Source organism: Sinocyclocheilus anshuiensis, unplaced genomic scaffold (genome assembly GCF_001515605.1).
Source record: "Sinocyclocheilus anshuiensis isolate Anshui unplaced genomic scaffold, SAMN03320099.WGS_v1.1 scaffold1418, whole genome shotgun sequence".
In the NCBI taxonomy this organism is placed as follows: domain Eukaryota; kingdom Metazoa; phylum Chordata; class Actinopteri; order Cypriniformes; family Cyprinidae; genus Sinocyclocheilus; species Sinocyclocheilus anshuiensis.
This window is the reverse complement of record NW_015558607.1, coordinates 156,877-178,606: the sequence shown is the minus strand read 5'-3', so window position 1 is coordinate 178,606 and position 21,730 is coordinate 156,877. Positions and strand designations below refer to the sequence as shown.

At 36.5% G+C, this 21,730-nt stretch overlaps 2 protein-coding genes across 5 annotated transcripts in view; one reads left to right on the top strand and one right to left on the bottom strand.

The window, feature by feature from the left end:
* LOC107680276 (lysosomal acid lipase/cholesteryl ester hydrolase-like) overlaps positions 1-6,194 on the bottom strand; it is a 27,064-nt gene extending 20,870 nt beyond the window's left edge. For both annotated transcript variants that reach the window (XM_016476102.1, XM_016476101.1), the window contains exons 1-3: positions 6,061-6,194; positions 5,189-5,300; positions 2,109-2,226 (exon numbers count right to left, since the gene is read on the bottom strand). In XM_016476102.1, the coding sequence (XP_016331588.1) occupies positions 2,109-2,226; positions 5,189-5,300; positions 6,061-6,083 (253 nt within the window). In that variant the 5' untranslated portion in view covers positions 6,084-6,194. The remainder of the gene's footprint in view (positions 1-2,108; positions 2,227-5,188; positions 5,301-6,060) is intronic.
* A 417-nt stretch (positions 6,195-6,611) lies between these two features.
* The window catches only part of LOC107680274 (renalase-like), a 62,110-nt gene continuing 46,991 nt past the window's right edge, over positions 6,612-21,730 (top strand). For 2 of the 3 annotated variants that reach the window (XM_016476100.1, XM_016476098.1), the window contains exons 1-4: positions 6,612-6,853; positions 8,309-8,414; positions 8,528-8,673; positions 9,888-10,049. In XM_016476100.1, coding sequence (XP_016331586.1) covers positions 6,736-6,853; positions 8,309-8,414; positions 8,528-8,673; positions 9,888-10,049 — 532 coding nt within the window. In that variant the 5' untranslated portion in view covers positions 6,612-6,735. The remainder of the gene's footprint in view (positions 6,854-8,308; positions 8,415-8,527; positions 8,674-9,887; positions 10,050-21,730) is intronic. The other variant, XM_016476099.1, reaches the window with a different exon arrangement.

Here is a 21,730-nt window from a genome sequence, read left to right as displayed (position 1 = left end):
ATTTTTATATAACTTGGTTTATATATATATATATATATATATATATATATATATATATATCAGGGGCAAGGGAGGCAGTGTCTCCTCAAGATATTGGATGAGAAAAAAAAATCACAGTACAAAAATAAAACAACTCCAATATTACAAAACATAACATTATAATATAACACTTGTTTTTCTAAAGAAAATTGCCCAACAGCGACACCAGCAGGTAATGTTACAGCGGGAGTCTGTGTCTCTCACGCCTCCCCTGAGCCCATTAAGTTTTATCAGACCCCCTAAAGCGTACCGTGAGTTTGCTGGGGTGTAATTGAAAATGAATGGGGGAAAGTCACACCATGAGAAGAGGTGATATGATCGCATTCGCTGTTCGGCTGTGATTGGTTCATGTGATAAATCCCACCTCTTGTGTTTGTGCACGTTCTGCATTCGCAAATCAGTCTGAATGAACAATATAATGGCGTTAATGGGAAGACTAATTTAAAAAAGTAAGTAAACAACTCACACACTTAGATATAACCACTTTGTTACATTAAAATAAGACTTAAAATGACATGAAAACATGATCTGTGGGTGTTTTTAGTGAGTAATCAGCTTGGTGAAATTTACAGTAAATCTCTGCATCTGTGACAAATATTTACCAAGCTTTTCAAGCTTTCTGAATAAATTCAAAAACCGTTAAAAGTTAACTGTTAAAAAGAATACCTGAACATAAATTCACAAATAAATTATATTGTTTAAATTGTTACTGCCTTGAGTTTTTATTTTGAAATAAATGTAAAATGCTTAAAAACACTTAACTTTTTTTCATACTTTGCTTTAATAAACAGAATATTGATTACATTGTTAATGCAAAAATATAAAATATAATTTCTTATTCTGAAAGTGTAATTAATGTTTACTTAACCAAGAAAATGTGACTGGGACATGAATTTACATTTGATAAAAAAAAAAAAAAACGTCCTCAAAAAAAACCCCTCCTCATTTCAGAACACCACCACACAACACTGATATACAGTATATGTGTGTGTGTGTGTGTGTGTGTATATATACAGTATCTCACAGAAGTGAGTACACCCCTCACATTTTTGTAAATATTTTATTATATCTTTTCATGTGACAACACTGAAGAAATTACACTTTGCTACAATGTAAAGTAGTGAGTGTACAGCTTGTATAACAGTGTAAATTTGCTGTGCCCTCAAAATAACTCAACACACAGCCATTAATGTCTAAACCGCTGGCCACAAAAGTGAGTACACCCCTAAGTGAAAATGTCCAAATTGGGCCCAATTAGCCATTTTCTCTCCCCGGTGTCATGTGACTCATTAGTGTTACAAGGTCTCAGGTGTGAATTAAACACGTTAAATTTGGTGTTATCGCTCTCACTCTCTCATACTCTGTGTGTTGAGTTATTTTGAGGGCACAGCAAATTTACACTGTTATACAAGCTGTACACTCACTACTTTACATTGTAGCAAAGTGTCATTTCTTCAGTGTTGTCACCTGAAAAGATATAATAAAATATTTACAAAAATGTGAGGGGTGTACTCACTTCTGTGAGATACTGTATATATACTCCAGATATCTATGAACAGTATCCTGCTCTTCTTGAGAGTCCTAACTTCATCAATTTATGAAACAGGATCTTCTAATAAACACACATCATTAGGAGAGGTCATGAGATTTTGATATTCATGAGAGGAAACCCCTAAGAAAGAAGACATCATGTGTGGGTTGTGTTATACGAGCGTGTTACAGGAGGTCTTCCTACATACGAGACTGACTCATCTAAAACCACTTCTCTCCCCTCTTTAAATTTCTACGTGACTATTAAAAACCACGGGATGTTAAGATGTTAAGGTTCAGATGTGAACATCTCACCAAGTGCGTTCATGTGACAGACAGTGTATGTTTCGTAATGGTTTCACAGTGAACCATGAATGGTGGCAATTCAGAGTTCATCTTACAGACATTCCTCTTTCAAATGGCCACTTTAGTGAGGACAAAAGCCATCTCCCATCTTTAATAATTTATGTTAACGCAAGCCAAACAGAGGCATGAATGGGCTCATTCAAACCTTCTGGCACACCAACTCAAACCTTTACCTTGTCCATCCTTGTTTTTGTCCCCGTGTGGGATTCGGTTGATGCTCAGGATGTACCCATCCTCAGTAACCACTTCAAATTCTTCAGCTGGGTAGCCCCAATGTCTGATGATCTCACTCTACAAGAGACAAACATATTGGTGAACATGGGCAAAGTCCATGAGAAGCATGACAGCATGGAGAAATCAATGGAAACCATGTAAGATAAAGGAAATTAAATAGAACAGCAAACACATGCATTCTCTCTTTAGACAATACAACACTTCAAAATAGCACAAGCATTGTTCTATTGTGATGAAAGCAGTATAATGTCATTCATTTGAAGAAGAAATATAAGGCCTAAGTATTTTTAAGAATAGCTACATTTCTTCTTTGCTAAGGTCTACAATGAATGTCATCAATGTGGCAGTATTTTTAAATGTAATGAAAATAGAAAACACCACTTCAGCTTAAATTCTTAGTTTAGTTTTTCTTTTCAAGAGCACAATTATTTAAGCTGTATGGTGACACACTGCTCCTCCTCCAGATATGAGATACATTATAATCAGAGACTTCAAAGAAACTGTGTGAGCTTGTTGGTTCCAGGCCTGCCATGCAATCTCCCCATGCATAATTAAAGGCTCTGCAATTTCCCACTCCCACTGGGTCTTCTGTCTGCTCATTCTACTTTAGGCCACTTAAGGATAAACCCACTGCTGGCTCAACACACATTATGGGGAGAGTAAGCACTGGGGGATCTCTCTCTCTCTTGTATTCATCCTCTTTTCATGCAGAAATAGCGTGTGTTGGAATTTGGAAACAAGTAATATTTTGTGCACTTCTGCAGAATGAAAATACAAGAGGAAATAAGTCTGATGAAATGCAGAATGTGACCACTACTGAAAATATGGAGAACTTCATGGCAGCATTATAAAGAATTTAATTTTCCCTGTAATCAAGAGCAAATATATCTGAGCTCCAAATCATTTGAAGTATATTTTTAGTATAGCAGTGTCATTTTTATTTTTTTTAGATTTATAATACTTTTGCCCATCCTAAATTAATGTGCAGAGAGACCTAAGCAAGTTTTTTTAGCAGTCCAATATAGCAAAACAGACTCAACTAACGGGTGTTTACATGCAAAAATGACACACTTCACTTAAAGTCAACATGGAATTATTATCATTATTTTTTTTTTTCCAGAAAAACTTTTCTCTGATGCTGTATGTCGGACTTCTTCAATCATTCAGTCTGCTTAAACACTGCCAGTTTCTTTCAATTGACTGCAAGCTTGCATTCAGATCTGCCTCCATCAATTCAACAACCAATGGATAGAACCAAGTCCCCGCCCCACATTTTTCCTTTTCTGATATTCTTTTTCACTAAGCTATACATCACAATCCAAAGATCTGTTGCTACTTCGGTTACATTGTGACTTTGAAGGGAAAGTTCACCCCAAAATAAAATTTCTATAATTTTTTTACTCATCCTGAATGATCCTGTACATTTTTATGTTTTCTTTGTAACACAGAATTATTATTGTATGGCTATTGTACGGCTTCAGAAGAAGACTATGGAATATGGGTACAAGTCAAATGGATTTTCTTTTTTTCCTTATGGATCTTGCCACTACAAACTGTTGTTGTATGGAAAAGAACTGTGTGCAGAGTATTTAAATTCTCTTACCATGTTCCAATGAAATAATAATAATACCATATTCTCATTTTTGTGTAAACTATTCTTTTAAGTAGTCCAAGTGACAAATTTTTAAGGCTCAATAGGCTCTATTCTGGGTCTAAAACCCAGTTATTGTATTAATACCAACAAACCACTGTCTTATCTGCGTTTCTGCAAATGGTTATTTGACCCGTACAAATGATCAAACAATGATTATGAGTTATCATTATTTAAACCAAGAAAACTTGTTTTGTATCTAACCACACATGAAAGTGCATGAATGTACTTCAATTTCCTTTCAGAGTCTGTGGGAAAATATGAACCAAGAACTAATATACACTTTTACAAGTGATAACATGATGATGTGCTCTGCAAGCAGCTACCAAGAGCTATAGTGAATCATGGGAGGACAAAGTGCAAATGAGCAAGAAGTTTGCTAGCCGCACACTGAATCCAGTAAAAGCTGAAAAAGTCTAGCAAAATATTTTTTATTTTATAAATTGCATCATGCAAAAAGTGCAGGGTGCATGTAAATTAAAAACAAATAGACAAGAGCAAGCAGACGTTTCAGCACATTGCTATCTTCAGTGCTCACCAAAGGACAAAGTGCAAAATATATTTTGTTATAGAGATAGTCAACTAATGAATCCACTTCTCTCTAGAGCACGAGACAAAACGGAGAACTGGAAATAATATTAAAATATTTTTTATTTTATAAATTGCATCATGCAAAAAGTGCAGGGTGCATGTAAATTAAAAACAAATAGACAAGAGCAAGCAGACGTTTCAGCACATTGCTATCTTCAGTGCTCACCAAAGGACAAAGTGCAAAATATATTTTGTTATAGAGATAGTCAACTAATGAATCCACTTCTCTCTAGAGCACGAGACAAAACGGAGAACTGGAAATAATATTACAAATGTAGTGCAAAGTTCACTACAGGAATAATATGACATGACATGTCAGCTAAAGCAGATAAAGCTAGCAAAATATATATAAAATAAATTCATGTAAGTCTGTTATACTGTTATGAAAATATCATTGATTTACATTACAAGCTATCAATTTTATCTTATTTTTTGTCATAAAAATAACATCTGCACCAAACTGCATATTTTTTCTTAGCTTGGGTCTCTAAATAAAACTGATGTGTTTTATCCCCTATGAGTGTGAGCTCCACACTATATTACACCTCAGTAACTCTGCATTTCACAAAATGAACAGTATTGTCCACATAGCTGATATGAATTATGTTTATTGACTTCACGGCATGTCATTGCGATGAATGGTAAAAGTGACCCAATTTACCTGAAATTATTCAATATTTATGGTGTTTTTTTCACTTATTGACAATTTTGCTGCACAGTAATGAAGAACACTCCTTGCAGCTTATTACATGTAAGTTGTAATTACTGGCTACTTACAATGTTCATATCTACTTCAGGGTCCAGTCGTGTCTTGTCCAGAATAGGCGGCCTGCACCGAACCAGCCCAGATGTAAGCAGTACCAGAGACAACACCAGCCTTGACATCTTTCTGTCAAGCATTCACAAACAGTGAATTAACATACAGGGTCTCCCAAGACACCCTAATCTACACCAGTGTTAGAAAGCTATGTTAATCTTTCTTCAGCAGCCATCAATATATTGTTTAGTGTTGCTCAACATGTATCACGTGACTTTAAAGTAAGCGATACATAGCATGAAAATTCAAGGTCAATGTAGCTAAAACCATTATTTGTTCAGACAAAACAAGCTGCCAAAACAAACATTGCTGAACATCACTGTACTGTATTATATGAGAGCAGTTTGATTGGGAAACATGCAATATATATTTCTGTTACCATAAATATTGTATAAGGTAGGCTAGAGACAATATAATTTGTTTCTACTTTAATTAAGCACATTATAGTTTTTGCAGGGTTTAAATATTTAATTTTACAGCCCTGCGTTTTCACAAAGCAAAAGCAGTTTACGTAGCACATCTGAATGGTTTTGAATGACAGGTAGCCAAGCTTTTGAAATATAACGAACGAACGAAAGTCAGTCGGTGCAAACAAAACGTTTAAATCACTGTAAGTTAATTACGTAGTAGCTTCACACACTTCCTCGTACTGTAAATTAATTCACTGCTAATTCTTTGAGTCGCCACTACGTAATTCCTAGCAGCACATACATATATGTGAAAAAATATGAACGTTTTAAGCTGATAGAGACTAATGGTCTGATGAACCGTGTTTATTAAATGGTCCTAAGCATTGAATAACGAGAGAAAAACGAGCTCAGTTAGTGAAAACCCAACTTCGGCTGAGCTCTCCATAGCAGCGTACTGAAATCAAAGTGGAGCATCAGTACTGACCAGTGACCGCACTGATAGCGATGAAAATGCTTTAACAGCTGACAATAACATCATGACCCGCCCACTGTTCTGGAGCGCCTTTAATCAATCAGACCCCCTTCCTGAAGAAGAATGATTCATTCATGTATTAGCTGCTTTCTTCCTAATTTAAGTCTCCTTCATTATTATTTAAATGTTTGTCAAACTGACGTCGTCATTAGGTTACTTAAAATTTGTGTTTTTTTAGATAATGAGAATAAAATATATATTTTATGCTTTGCAGAGATCACTTCAGCCAATTGTCTGCTATTAAATAATAAGAATTTTAAAAATGACATTTGAGTTTGAGTTTACATTTGAGTTCGTACTCTGCTTTTAATGTACAGGTAAAACTTATATATAATTTTGTATTATTATTATTATTATTATTATTATTAAGTTTGGATATGTTGGGCACACACAAAACCAATATTGAAAAACCAAGGGAATGTTTTGGTTGGCCAACAAAAACCATTCGGCTTTCATAATTCTTAAAGGGACAGGGTGCTAAAGCGCGTGAGCACTTCAAACAAGCAAGATCGCTTTGCTATTTGACATAAGCAACTGCTTATTATTTACCTTTTCTAAAAAAAAAATGTCTCGAGTTCTAATAGTTGGTGCTGGACTTACAGGCAGTTTATGTGCCTGTCTTCTGCGGAGGGAGCTGCCAAACAAAGCTAATATAGTCGTATGGGACAAATCTCGGGGTGCAGGTTAGCGTCTTAATTTGTTTTGACTCAGAATGTTTATTTTATATACTGATGTGAAACACTTTATTGAGTGGTGGATGTCTATCGCTTTTAATCATTGAATTAGTGGTATGTGCAACATATTGACAACTGTCATTCATAATCACATGTCAAAATGCTTTTCTAAACTGGTGAACTGCTGATCTGTAAAGGTCAGGAAGGTGAGCAGAAAATAAGCAGAAATTATATGAGGTAACTACAGATTTATTATAAGAAAGTTTTCGACGTCAAATTCATAAATTGACTCTTCACCTGAAAGAAAAGACTGAGCAAGTCCTGATTTTATTTCTATGCACGATAACCAACCTGGAGTCCTTTGATTGACAGGACACGCCCACTTCAAATCTCATCAAATAACCCACTGATTAGAATGTGGATGATTAGTTGTTAATAAAACAAAATAGTTAACGCTGACCCATTCTAGCCAAATTGCAACAATTGTTTACAGTAATTAATTAACATAACATTTTCTCAATATGGGTAAAAACTACACAGAACAAATATGGTTGGAATACAGAATCACACAACAAGGCCGCTGCTTACTGACAATAACCATAAAAGGGTTTGTACACCAAAAATAAATAAATAATTAATTTGTTCGACCTCATGTCATTTCAAACCAATAAGTTTCAAAACTTATTGGTTTGAATCTTCAAAACACTAATGAAGATATTTTAACGAAACCTTATTTCTGTTCATGCATTCAAAGTTAATTTCACCAAACCTTTGATGCTTGAAAACTACATTGTAAAAGTATTCAATATTGAGCAGTATAATCATGTCATGTCACTTTATGAGGAACATGTTTAAATTAGGCATTTCTTTACATTTAAACATTGCTCAACATACATAGAGAACATCAAATGTGGTAAACAGAAGATCAAATGTTCTTGTTTCATGTGAGAGAACAATCAAGTATTTGACCTGTATATTTAAAAAAAAAATAAAAATTTGTGGTTTAAAAATAATCCCCAAAATACAAGCCTACACATTTTTTTTCCCGTAAGCATTTTTAAATATTATTCACACAAATTAACTTTATCATAGACAAAGTGTTAGTGGCTCTGAGGAGAACATACTGAAGTTTTTTTTAAGCTCACTTGAAAGACTTTTATAAAGGTCAGAGCAACTGTTCCAAATGTTCCAAAACTCAACCATAAATATGATTAAAAACTATCTGATATGACCACTTATTTATGATATGCATATTTTATTTTACAATATTTACAATAGTTTTTTCAAGTTTGTGCGTTAGTAATATAATTACCGATGTTTATGTATTTACATTGATGCTAATGTTTTCATTCAGAAATCTCATTTAATCTCTAATGATTAAAAAGCCCTATTTTATATTTCCCATCGATTTGACCTAATGATATTTTGAATAGATGGTAAAGATATTTTGCATTTATGTTATAGGGGGGAGAATGTCCACAAGCAGAAGTCCAAATGATCCTTCATGCACGGTTGATCTTGGTGCTCAATACATAAGTGCGACACCGTACTACGCTCGTATTCACAGCAGGTGGGCTACTTCTCTAATCTCTAATTTTATGAGGTTAAAAGTTTTTTTCACTTTAATTATGTGAAAATCATTTTTTGGATCTTGTAGTGACTAATGCTTTTTGGTATTTTTAGTTTTTACAAAGAACTCTTAGCACAAGACATTTTAAAACCTCTTGTTGCTCCTGTTGAAGGCATGATGTTGAAGGAAGAAGGAATTGTGAACTATGTGACACCCCATGGGGTTTCCTCCATCGTCAAACACTATCTCAAAGAGTCAGGTGCGTCATTTGAGTTTAGGTTTAACTTCTTTCCTAAAAATTGCAGACTTTTTTCTTCTGGTTTTGCTTTAAAGGGGTCATATGATGCTGCTAAAAATCTTTATGCGCCAAGAGCTTCTAACACTCCAAAGAGAAAGGAAAAATTGAAATCGCATCATATGACCCCTTTAAGTCATACTGATGATATACACTACCATTCAAAAGAATTCATAAGAGACATTTAAGCCTTGCAAACTGTTTCCATCAAAAATGCCAGGCAATTTATTATATCAAATGTCTAGATTTCATTTAAAACATGTATTAAAATAGCAAAAATAACATTCGCTGGAGCCTTTTCCATCGGGGCAATTTCACACAGAAATGCTTTTTATATATTTACACAATCAGAGAAGCAAGACAGATTTAATAACCGATTTTATCACTGTTCATAAAGCAGCTGTTTTTCATCAGCTGTTTAATGACAGAAATGTGCTGCCAGAAAATAAATTATTTTTGGGTCAGCAAGACCCTGAGTCATCCAGCTGTTGTTCCTTCTAAATGTTACTTTTCTAGAAATACGTCTGATTTCCTAGAGAGAGCGCAGAAGAATTTGGCCAGACCGTGCAAGCTGATTTATGAACTCAGTCTTTGGAAACAGTTCAGGATGTTTTGATATTGTGCATGTGCTGGAACAAAGAACAAAAAGCAGCAGTCAGATGGAACTGCTTTAATATGTGCAGCAACACTGCAAAATGACAGTTATTTAAAGATTAGCAAAACAGTAAGGAAAACTGAATGTGAAAAGTGAATTATGTGTATATGCACTCTATTTATCACCATTGCCCTGATATTGATTTCATATATTTCTTTTAACATTGTTCTGTCACCTTAAGCCTTTTGTGAAAAACTATGTGTTAATTCATACATTATACAAGATACATTTTTCATATACTGTAACTGTGGGATTGGGTTTATTTCCATCGTTGCTCTTGTATCTTCCATTGTCCTCATTTGTAAGTTGCTTTGGATAAAAGCGTCTGCTAAATGACTAAATGTAATGAGAGATCATGTAGAAATATTTGCATGTGCTATAAACCAAATCTTGACTTCTCAGTGATACATAATCTGAACTTTCTTTCTGTGACTTTCTTTGGAATTCTTTCCTTCCCTCTTTTTCCTTTTCATCTCTTTTTTGCTGTGTGCAACATTGCCAACTGTGCCCCTCCGCACTCAAGCAGGAGCAGAGGTGCTCTATGACCGACACGTCACTCACATTCACCGGAAAGACGCTGGCTGGGAAGTGTGTCACAAAGGAGGAGCGCCAGAGCGGTTTGACATTGTGGTTTTAACCATGCCAGTACCCCAAATACTTCAGCTACAAGGAGACGTGGAATCTTGTGAGTACATTTCCACACTGTCGCAAACACACATACACACACTTTGGCCTTAAAATTGAAATATGACCTTTGGTTTTGCTGTCTGTCATTGTTTCTTTGTCTTTTTTTTGTTTAAATTTTTTTATTTATATTTTACATATTATAACAACAATTTCAAAAACAAAACAAATTTTCTTGCCCTAACAGAGCTCCCCACCCGCACTGCGTCGTTATTATACATTATATTATGCACACTCAACTCTGAATCTGTTCTAAAATAAAAAATAAATAAAGGAGGGAAAGAAAGAGGGAAAAAATGACAAACAGCAAATATTAAATTTGGATCCATTTGCTCTATGTATGTCAGCACTGGCTGCCAAATAGAAAAAAAAGTTTGACTACAGCTTTTGGTGGAGTACCGAATCTTCTCTAGTGCAAGATGATACATAAGATCCCTAATCCAGTGACTAAAAGTAGGTGGAGATTTGTCCTTCCACTTACGCAATATAAGACGTCTAGCTATTAAAGTTGAAAAAGAAATCATATTTTTTTTATTATTATCTAATGCTGGGTACACACCACAAGATAATCGGGCTGAGTTTGGGCCGATTTCTCCCCTTCCGACAATCCTATGTCCCTATTATCTTGGTGGTTCTAAAGATTATCTTATCAGATTTTCCTGTGGTGTGAGGTGTGTTAAGAGTGACTGAATCTGCTCGGATGAACGTCGAAGGCGCCCTGATCGCGAATCGTAAATATTCAACATGTTGAATATTTACGATCAGAAATCCTGATGTGTGAGGGGAACCCCGAAGCAAATGTGTGTACGATCTGGAGATTATCACGTGAAACGAAACAATATCCAATCAGAAAGCGAGCTGACAGAAGACGGAAGCATAACAAACGCAGTCATCGCAATTTCTTCCTGCCTATCGTCCGCCATGTTTATTCTCAAGTCTCGAGAGATTTTGCGAGATTTCCTGTGTTCACAGTCGGGACTCTGGTTGAAAATCTGTTGGTGTGTGGTGCGCTGTCTTTGTCACATCGCGGCACACCATACACTATAGGAGCAAAACGGTTAAATCTAGGATTTTTTGTCCTAATGTTTGTGATCTCTCACATTTTAAAAATCTTTTAGTGTGTACCCAACATAAGCAGAGTTCTGTAGTTAAACCAAATATTGCAAGAATAGGAGAAGGATTAATAGATTAACAAGTTTACCAAAACAAAACCAAAACATGTGTGTATGATTAGCTATTTCAACTCCACACCGATCATGTCTGCCATTGTTTCTGTTCAAAATATCCCTGTGAAGTCACATTTTATTATTTTATATAACTTTAGAAATAGTCAGCTCATAATAGAGCTTAATGGAAATTCCTAATAAAGAGGTCATTTGAAAAAAAAAATCATTAATTAAAGAACACAAACAACTGTGCTACGGTCAAAGGTCATCTTCTGTGGCTTTCATATCTTAAATGCTTAAAAATGTTTAAAAGCTCTGTCATGATCCCACTATTGGTTTCCATGCAATTTGCCAAAAATCAACGCTTTAAAAAACAGCAAAGAGTCGGGTAAGAAAACAGAAAACCTTTAGTTCAGCTTGTAAAACACTAAAATATGAGATACATTGGAATGTATTAATTTAAAGACTCTGATTTTACACAAAATTTCATACACGTCTTCTGAATCATCTAAGCAAAATTCACAGTTTCTTTATAGTTGAGTTTCACAATTACTAGACTGCTGCAGCATTGAAAAGAAGTGTGAGAAACCCATTTTAACCTCAAAAGGTTTTGAGAACAAGACATGACAAAAGGCAGAGAAAGTACAGAGCAATAAATAGGCAACTACTTACAAATAATGATACTATTTTATATACTTATACATGAGTATGCAAATAGTCCCTACAAGTAGTACTAATAGTAGTACACAAGTAGTGCAAATAGTCCCTACAAGTAGTGGGGAAGTCGTGGCCTAATGGTTAGAGAGTCGGACTCGTAACCCAAAAGGTTGCGGGTTCGAGTCTTGTACCGGCAGGGATTGTAGGTGGGGGGAGTGAATGTACAGCTCTCTCCCACCTTCAATACCACGACTGAGGTGTCCTTGAGCAAGGCACCGAACCCCCAACTGCTCCCCGGGCACCACAGCATAAATGGCTGCCCACTGCTCCGGGTGTGTGTTCACGGTGTGTGTGTGTTCACTGCTGTGTGTGTGTGCACTTTGGATGGGTTAAATGCAGAGCACTAATTCCTAGTATGGGTCACCATACTTGGCCACATGTCATGTCACTTTTAATTTATTTTGTGTCTGTGAAGCAGATTTTGAACAAATAAATGTAGATGTAAATGTAGGTCAAATTTATCCCTAACACAATAGAAATAATACAATAGAAACAGGTGTAAGTTATTTACTACTACTGTTTAAATTTACCCCTAACACAATAGAAATAATACAATAGAAATAGGTGTAAGTTATTTACTACTACTGTTTTAACACAAATTTTTGGTGTTTTTCATAGTGGCGATTTCCAGCAAATTTCATGGAAACCAATAGGGTCAAACCCAACACCAAAGTTGTACACAGTTCTTTAACACAACAGGTGGGTTGAACAATAGCCAGATTGTATGTTCAGTAGGCACAGATCTCCTTTCAAATGCACAATTCCACTTCTCCTTTACATCCATTCAGACTTGCCCTGGGCCGATGAGCTTCAGAAACCCCATATCTCCATCTTAAACTGTTTTCCAGGTGCCTCACGGCTGCAGATATAGCATCAGGGTCCAAATTGGTATTCTCAGTATGACGTGTTTGAAATGATAAAACATAAGTCCTTAAGTAGAAATATGGAAATGGAAGAGTCAGGTCTGGGCCTTCTGGGTGTTGGAGCTTCTGAGAAACTGTTAATAATGCAGGGTGCGTGGAGAAAGTCACAGGCTCAGAAAAAGAGCTGCATCGCAAATTAAGAGATGAATGAAAAATGGAGTGAGACAGCTGAAAATGGTGGAGGAGTCACTAGCGAAAAAACGGCGCTCTAAATGGTTGTGGTGTCACGCACAGAGCAGCAGAAGTAGGGCAGAGGCGGATGAGTCTCTACGCCATCGTTACGCTATGAAACGGCTGCGCTGGAGTAGCAGAAAAATTAATCTGAAGTGGTCTGCATGGAGATGGAGGCTATGTGATCAATGTCACAGTGCAGTTGCACAGGACTCCACATAACCAAATGCAATTTAGAAGATGATCAAAACTGTTAAGATGGCCCTTAAGGCCCTTAAGATGTGCAAAAAGTAAGTAAATACATAAATAAATTCATGCACAAATTATTGGCCAGTTTTCTTCTTAAAGGCTTACTCCACCCCAAAATAAGAAATTTTGTCATTAATCACTTACCCCCATGTCGTTCCAAACCCGTAAAAGTTTAGTTCGTCTTCGGAAACTTGTAAATACAACTTAACCACTGATTTCTAGTCGTGTCCTCTTTTGGAAGGCCAAACAAAGTAGTTTCGCTTTCACAACGAAACACACAGCGTCTCCACAACATGGCGGCATCAAATCGCATCATATCACCCCTTTAAGATATTTTGGATGAAAACCGGGAGGCTTGTGACTGTCCCATTGACTGCCAAGTAAATAACACTGTCAAGGCCCAGAAAAGTATGAAAGACATCGTCAAAATAGTCCATCTGCCATCAGTGGTTCAATCTGAATTTTATGAAGCGACGAGAATACTTTTTGGATGCAAAGAAAACAAAAATAACAACTTTATTCAACAATTCGTCTCCTCCGTGTCACTGTAGCGCCATTTTGGAGAATATCCACTGAACGCAAACTGCGTATGCTGTTCTACTTGTCTGTGTCAGCCGCACTACACGGATACGCTGTTTTTGTTCAAATCAAAGCGCAAATAAACGTAGAAAACGTATCCGTGTGGTGCGGCTGACACAGACAAGTAGAACCATCGATATGTATAGATGCCCCATTCGATGGCTCCAGGCACGTAGATGCGGCCGCCATCTTGTAACGGTCAACTTGACGTCATTCACCATACTGTAGGTTCTCACAGAGCCGTTGAGCCGTTCTGTGCAGGATTGTAGCATCTTTCGAATATTCAGTGATCACTATGGTGAATGACGTCAAGTTGACCGTTACAATATGGCGGACGGCTTACTTATAGCAGCCCATAGAAACAGTCGCTAATAAGGCATCTACGTATATATATCTATGAGTAGAACAGCATACGTTCAGTGGATACTCTCCAAAATGGCGCTACGGCGCAAAGGTTGAGAGGAGATGAATTGTTAAATAAAGTCGTTATTTTTGTTTTCTTTGCATACAAAAAGTATTCTCGTCGCTTCATAAAATTCAGATTGAATTTTCATAAAATGCAGATGGAGTATTTTGACGATGTCTTTCATACTTTTCTGGGCCTTGACAGTGTTATTTACTTGGCAGTCAATGGGACAGTCACAAGCCTCCCGGTTTTCATCCAAAATATCTTAAATTGTGTTCTGAAGACGAACTAAGCTTTTACGGGTTTGGAACGACATGGGGGTAAGTGATTAATGACAAAATTTTCATTTTGGGGTGGAGTAACCCTTTAAATACCCATTCAGAGTTGGAGGTGAGATTTTGTTTCCCAAAGAGATTAAGTTGATTTATTGTCTGGCAGGCTCAATGTAGACTCTCATTTAACTGCTTCTCTGTCAAATCATGGTTATTTTAAAGCCACTTCAACAAGACATGGCTTTTTGGACTCTTTTAAGTGTTATTCTGTTTTGTGTCATGACTGGTTTTACTGTGAGAAAACCCATGTGTTCAGAAAAACACTGCTCCTGGGAGACATATTACAGCCATTTCTTGAAATTTATTAAACCCTTCTGATCTTTCATTTTTAGTGGGCTATGTTTTTCATTTGTGACTTTTTTTCTCTTCTGCATACATCTTTGTTTTCCTAGAACATATTATCATATTTAGTTGGAGTTTTTTGTATTCATAATTTCAATAAATGGGTCATCTATCAGAGGTGTAGTTTATATATTTGGCTTCTTAATTTGAGATGTAGTGCCTTTGGGACTGATTTATGACTGAACTGATTGTCCAGGGCAATTTGTTTAAATTGTTTAATTTTTAAACTACATCATATGCCAGATCAAATACATCGTAATTCAATTTTTTTTATTAATCAAGGATGCATTAAATTGATTTAAAGTGACAGTAAAGACATTTTTTGTTTGTTTGTTTGTTTGTTTTTTACTTTCTATTCATCAAAGAATCCTGAAAGAAACTTACCAGATTAATTTAGCACAACTGTTTTCATTGTTAATGATAATGAAATGTTTCTTGGGCCCCAAATCAGCATATTAGAATGATTTCTGAAGGATTATGTGAAATTGAGAACTGGAGTAATAGCTGATGAAAATGTAGCTTTGCCATCACAGGAATATATTACAATTTAAAATGTATTCAACTAAAAAACAGTTTTTTAATTGTAATAATATTTCACAATATTACTATTTTACTGTATTTATGATCAAATAAATGCAGCCTTGGTGAGCATGAGAGACTATCTTACCAACCCCAAACTTTTAAGCTATAGTATTAATATGGCTAGAAAGGTTGAGAAAAAAGCTTTATTCTCAGAATTATGGTATCAACCAACACATAGATAAAACGTGTTCATTTTGTCTTCATTGTCCTGTTTGCTATGATGTCACTGTGTTTAGTGGTCCTATTTGTAATGGCAGCAGCTGGACAGTTGGGGGCAGCAGGCAGGTATGGCAAAGAGATGCAATCTGGAAATAATTTTCACAGATTTGAGCTACATGCTGAAAAAAAAAATGAATTCCTCACACTTCCTGCTTTATCACAGCATGATTTCACAGAAGTGTCTTTTGACCACAATTTTTAGGTCTTTAGGTCTAATGTGTTTGAAAGAAATTATGAATGCAAATGTAAATTAATTGGAATTGTTTCAATGCTGAAAGAATGCTATAAGCAACTCCAACGCTAAATTAAGAGAATATTAATTTTAATAATATTAATTTTAATTTTTTAAATTTTAATCATATATAGTTCTTTACATGGCTGTTACATGCGCTTAGAGTTTGTATGTGGTTATATTAGCAGAATAGCCATAGAAACCAATGAAATCCAGAGCAGCCATATTTCTTTTAACCTGAATGCAGTGACAATCACGTCCTTCCAGCCCTGCCCTTCCATTCAGTGGCCTTTGGTTTTTCCAGTGGCTTTGTTTGTGCAGGGGAAATGAGGAGGAAATATGAGTGTGTATCATTTGCAAAAGATGAATGAACTCTATGCTTGCTGCTGGGCTGTGGCATGCCTGATATGGATCGGTCCCTGGACTTGACTCTGATTTGTTTCCTCTAATATATTACTGAACATTTCGGGTTAGTGGTTTGACTGGGGTTATGGAACATATACGTTTGGGCCTGAGTTGCTTTGCCAACTCTGGAGTGTTCAGTTGCAGCTGACTTCCTGACAGATTCTGCTCGCTTCTTGGCCAGAAATTCCCCTCCTTAATGTTTGGATGTTTTTCATCATATTCTGCAACACTTTCTTCCGTAATTCTTTCATTCTAGCTGTCTGCTGTCACTGACATGCTCCACCAGCTGCCAGAAATTAACATGAGAGAGTGGAATGCAGCTTTTGCAAGCGCTGGCACAGTCCCTTTGAATTGGAGTGACATAACATGTTTGAGTGCTCTCAGACCTCTGATTCCCTCCATAGTAACTCCACAATCACTTCATGGACATTTTCTAGCTTAGGAAACATGCCACACACATACACACACACCCAAAGCCTACACATGTACTAACACAAACTAAGGAGAGTGCATTTTTGAACATAAAACACTGGGTCTGGCTCTTCCTGCGCATCAGAGGATGTAATCTATAACAGGTGGTTGGGCCTGTTCTCCAGCGACGCAGTAAGAGGCTGAATAAATACATTTCAAAATTAGAATCTGATCAAAATTCACTTCCACTTTGGCAGGCCTGCTTAAGCCTATGCAGAACCATTTCTGCTTTTGTGGTTAAAGGAGGAGAAGACCCTAAAGAGGAAGTTGACCCAATGCCTACAAAAACGGTTTAGATTATCTGCTCTTTCTCCAGTTAAACACTGAGTAAATGCTTCCTAAACCGTATTATTGTTCATTATATACACTACTATTCAAACGTTTGTGGTCAGTAGGATTTCTTTTTGAAAGAAATTATGCTTTTATTCAGCAAGGATGCATAAAATTAATAAAAAGTGTGAGTGGAGTCATTAAGGTTACAAAATATTTCTATTTCAAATAAATGGTGTTCTTTTAAACTTTCTACTCCTTAAAGAATCCTAGAAAAAATGTGTCAGTGTTACCACAAAAATATCAAGCAGCACTGTTTGCACTTTTATGTTTTCAGAATTGATAATAGTAAGTATTGTTTCCTGAGCAGCATAGGCATGTTAGGAAGATTTCTGAACGATCATGTAACAATGAAAACTGGAGTAATGGCTGATGAAAATTCAGCTTTACCATCACAGGAAAAATTACACTTTAAAACATATTAAAGTAGAAAACAGTCATTTAAAATTTTAATAATATTACTATTTTTGCTATATTTTTAATCAAATAAATTGTTCAGCATAAGAGACTTCTTTCAAAGACATTATGAAATCTTACCGGCCCTAAACTTTTGAACTACAGTAGTGTACATCTATGTGCTCATTCCCTGCTGTGAAAGTGGGACATATTTCTTTTTAGGTGTTTGTTTATTGATTGATTGATTGATTGATTGATTGTCTTCATAATTCCTTGCAGCTCTTTAATTTTACAGTCACACTCCCTCAAGGCTATGGAGTGCAAAGTTTACATTCCCCTTCCATGTGCTGAATGACCACATTTAACCTCTTTATATGAGATTAAAGCTGTAAATCATAACTCCTGATTCACTTAACGGCAGTTTATAGGCCACTAATAAATGCATTTATGCAAACTGCATCTTGATATTTAAGGATGACAAAGGCAATATTGATGCCTGCATATAGGAATCATTGACTCAGTTGCCCGTTCTGTTACTGTCAATGAGTGGTGTGCCCACACCCTTTCCTATTGTGTGCTTTTACTTCCTGTCCGTGTGCAGGTCTGTCAGGGCGCACCAAACTTAGCAAGCCTTTGTGCCTATAAGTGATTACGTCATTGTGCTGAAATAGGGCATTTTTGCAGCTAACCTCTGTGTGGCTGGCAGTTACACTCGTGCAGATCTTTTCCATGGCCCAGATCCCCTGACAGCCTTGAAACTCTGCTGATGTTGAGAAACATGATTCTTCATTTCTAATGAAATTAAAGCTCTATTTTTGGCAGTCTCTCTCTCTCTCATGTGGTAATCAGTCTCCCTGGCTGCGTTATTTGATGGGGTCTGGCTGTGCGAGATAGGTAGCATGCTGATTATTTCCCTTTTTTCCAGTTGCCTTTAAAGAGCGGTTGTTAATCAGCAGATATGATAAAAGGCATGACAGGATGCGTCGTTAAACTTAAAATGGCGCTTCTTTTGTTCCCTGCCACCAAACATAAATATCCAAGCTTTTCGTTTGGCTAGCAATTACCTTGAGCTCCTCCCGTGCTCAGAATACAATAAATGTGTCAAGTTACATCATCCTCCTCTTGGTTGGAGATTCTGTTTTTGTCTCTCATCGAGTGGCTGTCTGGGTCTGCTGCTTTCAAGTCTGGTGTGATGTAATCCCTTGTTCGACTCCTGACAGAAAGGCATGCTTATTTCCCCTGCACTGTCTGGGTGTTGTGGGCTAAATGGATACTTAGTGCTCCTCTCTCCACAGCTCTCTCAAAGGCACTCAGGACTGGAGACCAAACAATAGAGGGATAGGGTTTTTTTTTGTCTTTCCTCGTCACTCTCTCTCTTTATAATTGGGTCGCTTAACCCTGTCAAAGTAGCGCTCCATTTGTTGTTGACACTTGGTGCGGTACCTTTGTTCTGTGAGTCACCTTTTGACGCATCAGACTGATTTGACAGATCATGTTCATTTTGAGTGAAAAAAATGGTGGGTAGTGCTAAGAAACAATTATTTACCATTGGTGAATAAGCAGTTCATTTAGATTAGTATGTCAGAATAGGAGTGCCACTTAAAAATAAACTAAGAAATCATTTATCAGTGTATTAAAAAATGAAGTAGACCATTTTTTAAATAAATGACATAAAGTGACATTTAAAACAGACTATTTACTTTTCATAGTTATTAAATTGTTACTTGTGTGCAATAAATGCAATAAATAATGCATCTGTAAACATAAAATATATTTAAAAACATATAACAAATTGATTTTTCTTTATGTGTTTACCTTTATGTTAATGTGGTGGACATCATGTATCAAAAGTGCATGTCTTGAAATCCAGTCATAAGTTCATTGATTGCTCCCATGTGTGAAATGTTCAATGACAGATTAATTAAATGTAACTTTTTTTGTTGTTGTTAAAGGGATAAAAACAGCAAATGAATAAGAAAAGCAGCTGGGCAATGCAATTATTATTTAATTAACATTTTAAACATTAATTCATATGAATGTTTCTACATGTCTACAGTGGAGATCAAAATTAGAGAACAACCTACAATTTCCTAAATTTCAAGGTCACTGCTTAGTCCTATTAAAACCTATCCTAACAGGAGTAGAAAGGCAGTTTTTTAAGCATATTTCATACATTAATCTGAAGCACAGTATAAAAAACTGGAAAAATTGTCAAAATCAGCAAAAAGAACTGTTATCAAAATTAGAGAATTACAGATACCTTAATTATATGACAAACCCTATTTAACTGGCAGCATTCCTCTAATTTTCACTGAGATTGCAAGATGGTAGGCTGCTCTAAGGTGACTGAAACCCTGAAACAGCAGGTTGTCCAGATGAAGGCCAAATGGATGACCCTTTCAGCTACTGCACAAGAAGTTTGCCATTCCAAATCTGTGATTTCCTGAATATTGCAGCTTTACAATGACACTGATTCATTCAAGTCCCCCAAAAAGGTTGGTTGTCTACGTAAGACCAATGCAGGAGAAGGCAGGATAATGCAGAGAATCTCAGTGGGGAATTGGTTCTACACTGCACCTGGAATTTCTTGCCAGTTCAGTGCTGAACAGGGTAAGGATCTGTCTCGGCACGTTTAAGAGAAGTCGGACTGAAAGTGCACTCTGCAGTGACGAAGCCACTCATCAGCAGAAAGGATCAAAAGGCTAGACTAACCTTTGCTGAGGAGCATGATGTGTGGACAGAGGAAAGTGGGTCCAAAGTTCACTTCAGTGGTGCAGACAAGTTTAATTTATTTGGGTCTGAAGGGAAACATTTTGTTCAGCGTCAAACTTGGGAAAGTCTGAACCTCGAGTGCGTAAAAAGTCAGTTAAAGGTGGAGGAGGAAGTGTCATGGTTTGGGGGATGTTTTCTGCAGCAGGAGTTGGGCCTCTTAAATAGATACATGGCAGGGTGAATGCATATTTATCAGAACCTTCTTCAGCAACATGTGGTGCCTTCCCTGCAAGCATCTCCCAATCAGCCTGCAATTTTCATGCAGGATAATGCTCCCCGTCACACTGCAAAACGGGTAAAGCAGTTCCTTGAAGCTAAGAGCAATGAAATAATGAAATAGCCGGCCCAGCGTCCTGATCTAAACCCGATTTTTAATCTCTGGAAAATCCTTGGCGACAAAGTTATGACTAAGAAACTCACCACAGTTACTAAACTATGGAAGAAGAGTGGACCAAGATCACACCAGCGCAGTGTGAGAAACTAGTGATATCCTGCGGCCTCAGATGTGCTGAAGTCATTCAAAGCAAGGGCCTCTACGCTTCCTACACATTTCTGACAGCTGTAACCCTCCAAAATTTTAGTTGTAATCTTCTATCATGCTACTGTGGTTACTGTTATCTAATTTTGGTCACTGTGTTTTCCACAAAATGTTTTTTGTTGAAATTCTCTGTTTATTTTGTAAAACATGTTAGTAGAACAGAGGCATACAACAGCTAATATTCCTTCAATTTTTTTTCAACATAGAGTGGAAGTCAATGGTAACTAAAACTGTTTGGTTACCAACAAATTCATTCTTTAATGTTCCTCAGAATAAAGTTGTGACAATAGGAACAATTGATGTATGTTTGTTGTAGTGGGGGCCCGAGAGGGGGAACAAGGGGGGTTAATGACATATGAAAATGTGTGTAGGGGCCAGTGTTGGGCAGTAACGCATTACTTAGTAACATGTTGTTGTAATGTGATTACTTTTTTTAGTAACGGAGTAATTTAACGCGTTATAATTTTCAAAATAGTAATTAGAGTATAGTTACAAGCCGAGGTCTCTATACGTTACTGCCGCATTACATTGCTGACAGAATGCAGTGTTTTATAATCTGGAGATTGTAAAAAGGATGTAGCACACGCACTGTCGAGTCAAGTGCCAGTAGATTAGAGACTTGCGCTCCCACGAGACCCGACGCAACAGAGTGCGGCGCGGGACAAGACTTGATAGGCGAGTGCAGAGACTCGTGTGTGTGTGTGCGGGATGCGGGAGACTAAAATAATTAACAAAATAGAAATATATAACATAAAATATCTAAAACAAATAAATTGTTATTCATCTATTGCACAAAAGCTGCATAAACTAATATAAAATATAAACGATTAACAGGTGCAAGCGTATGCAGAG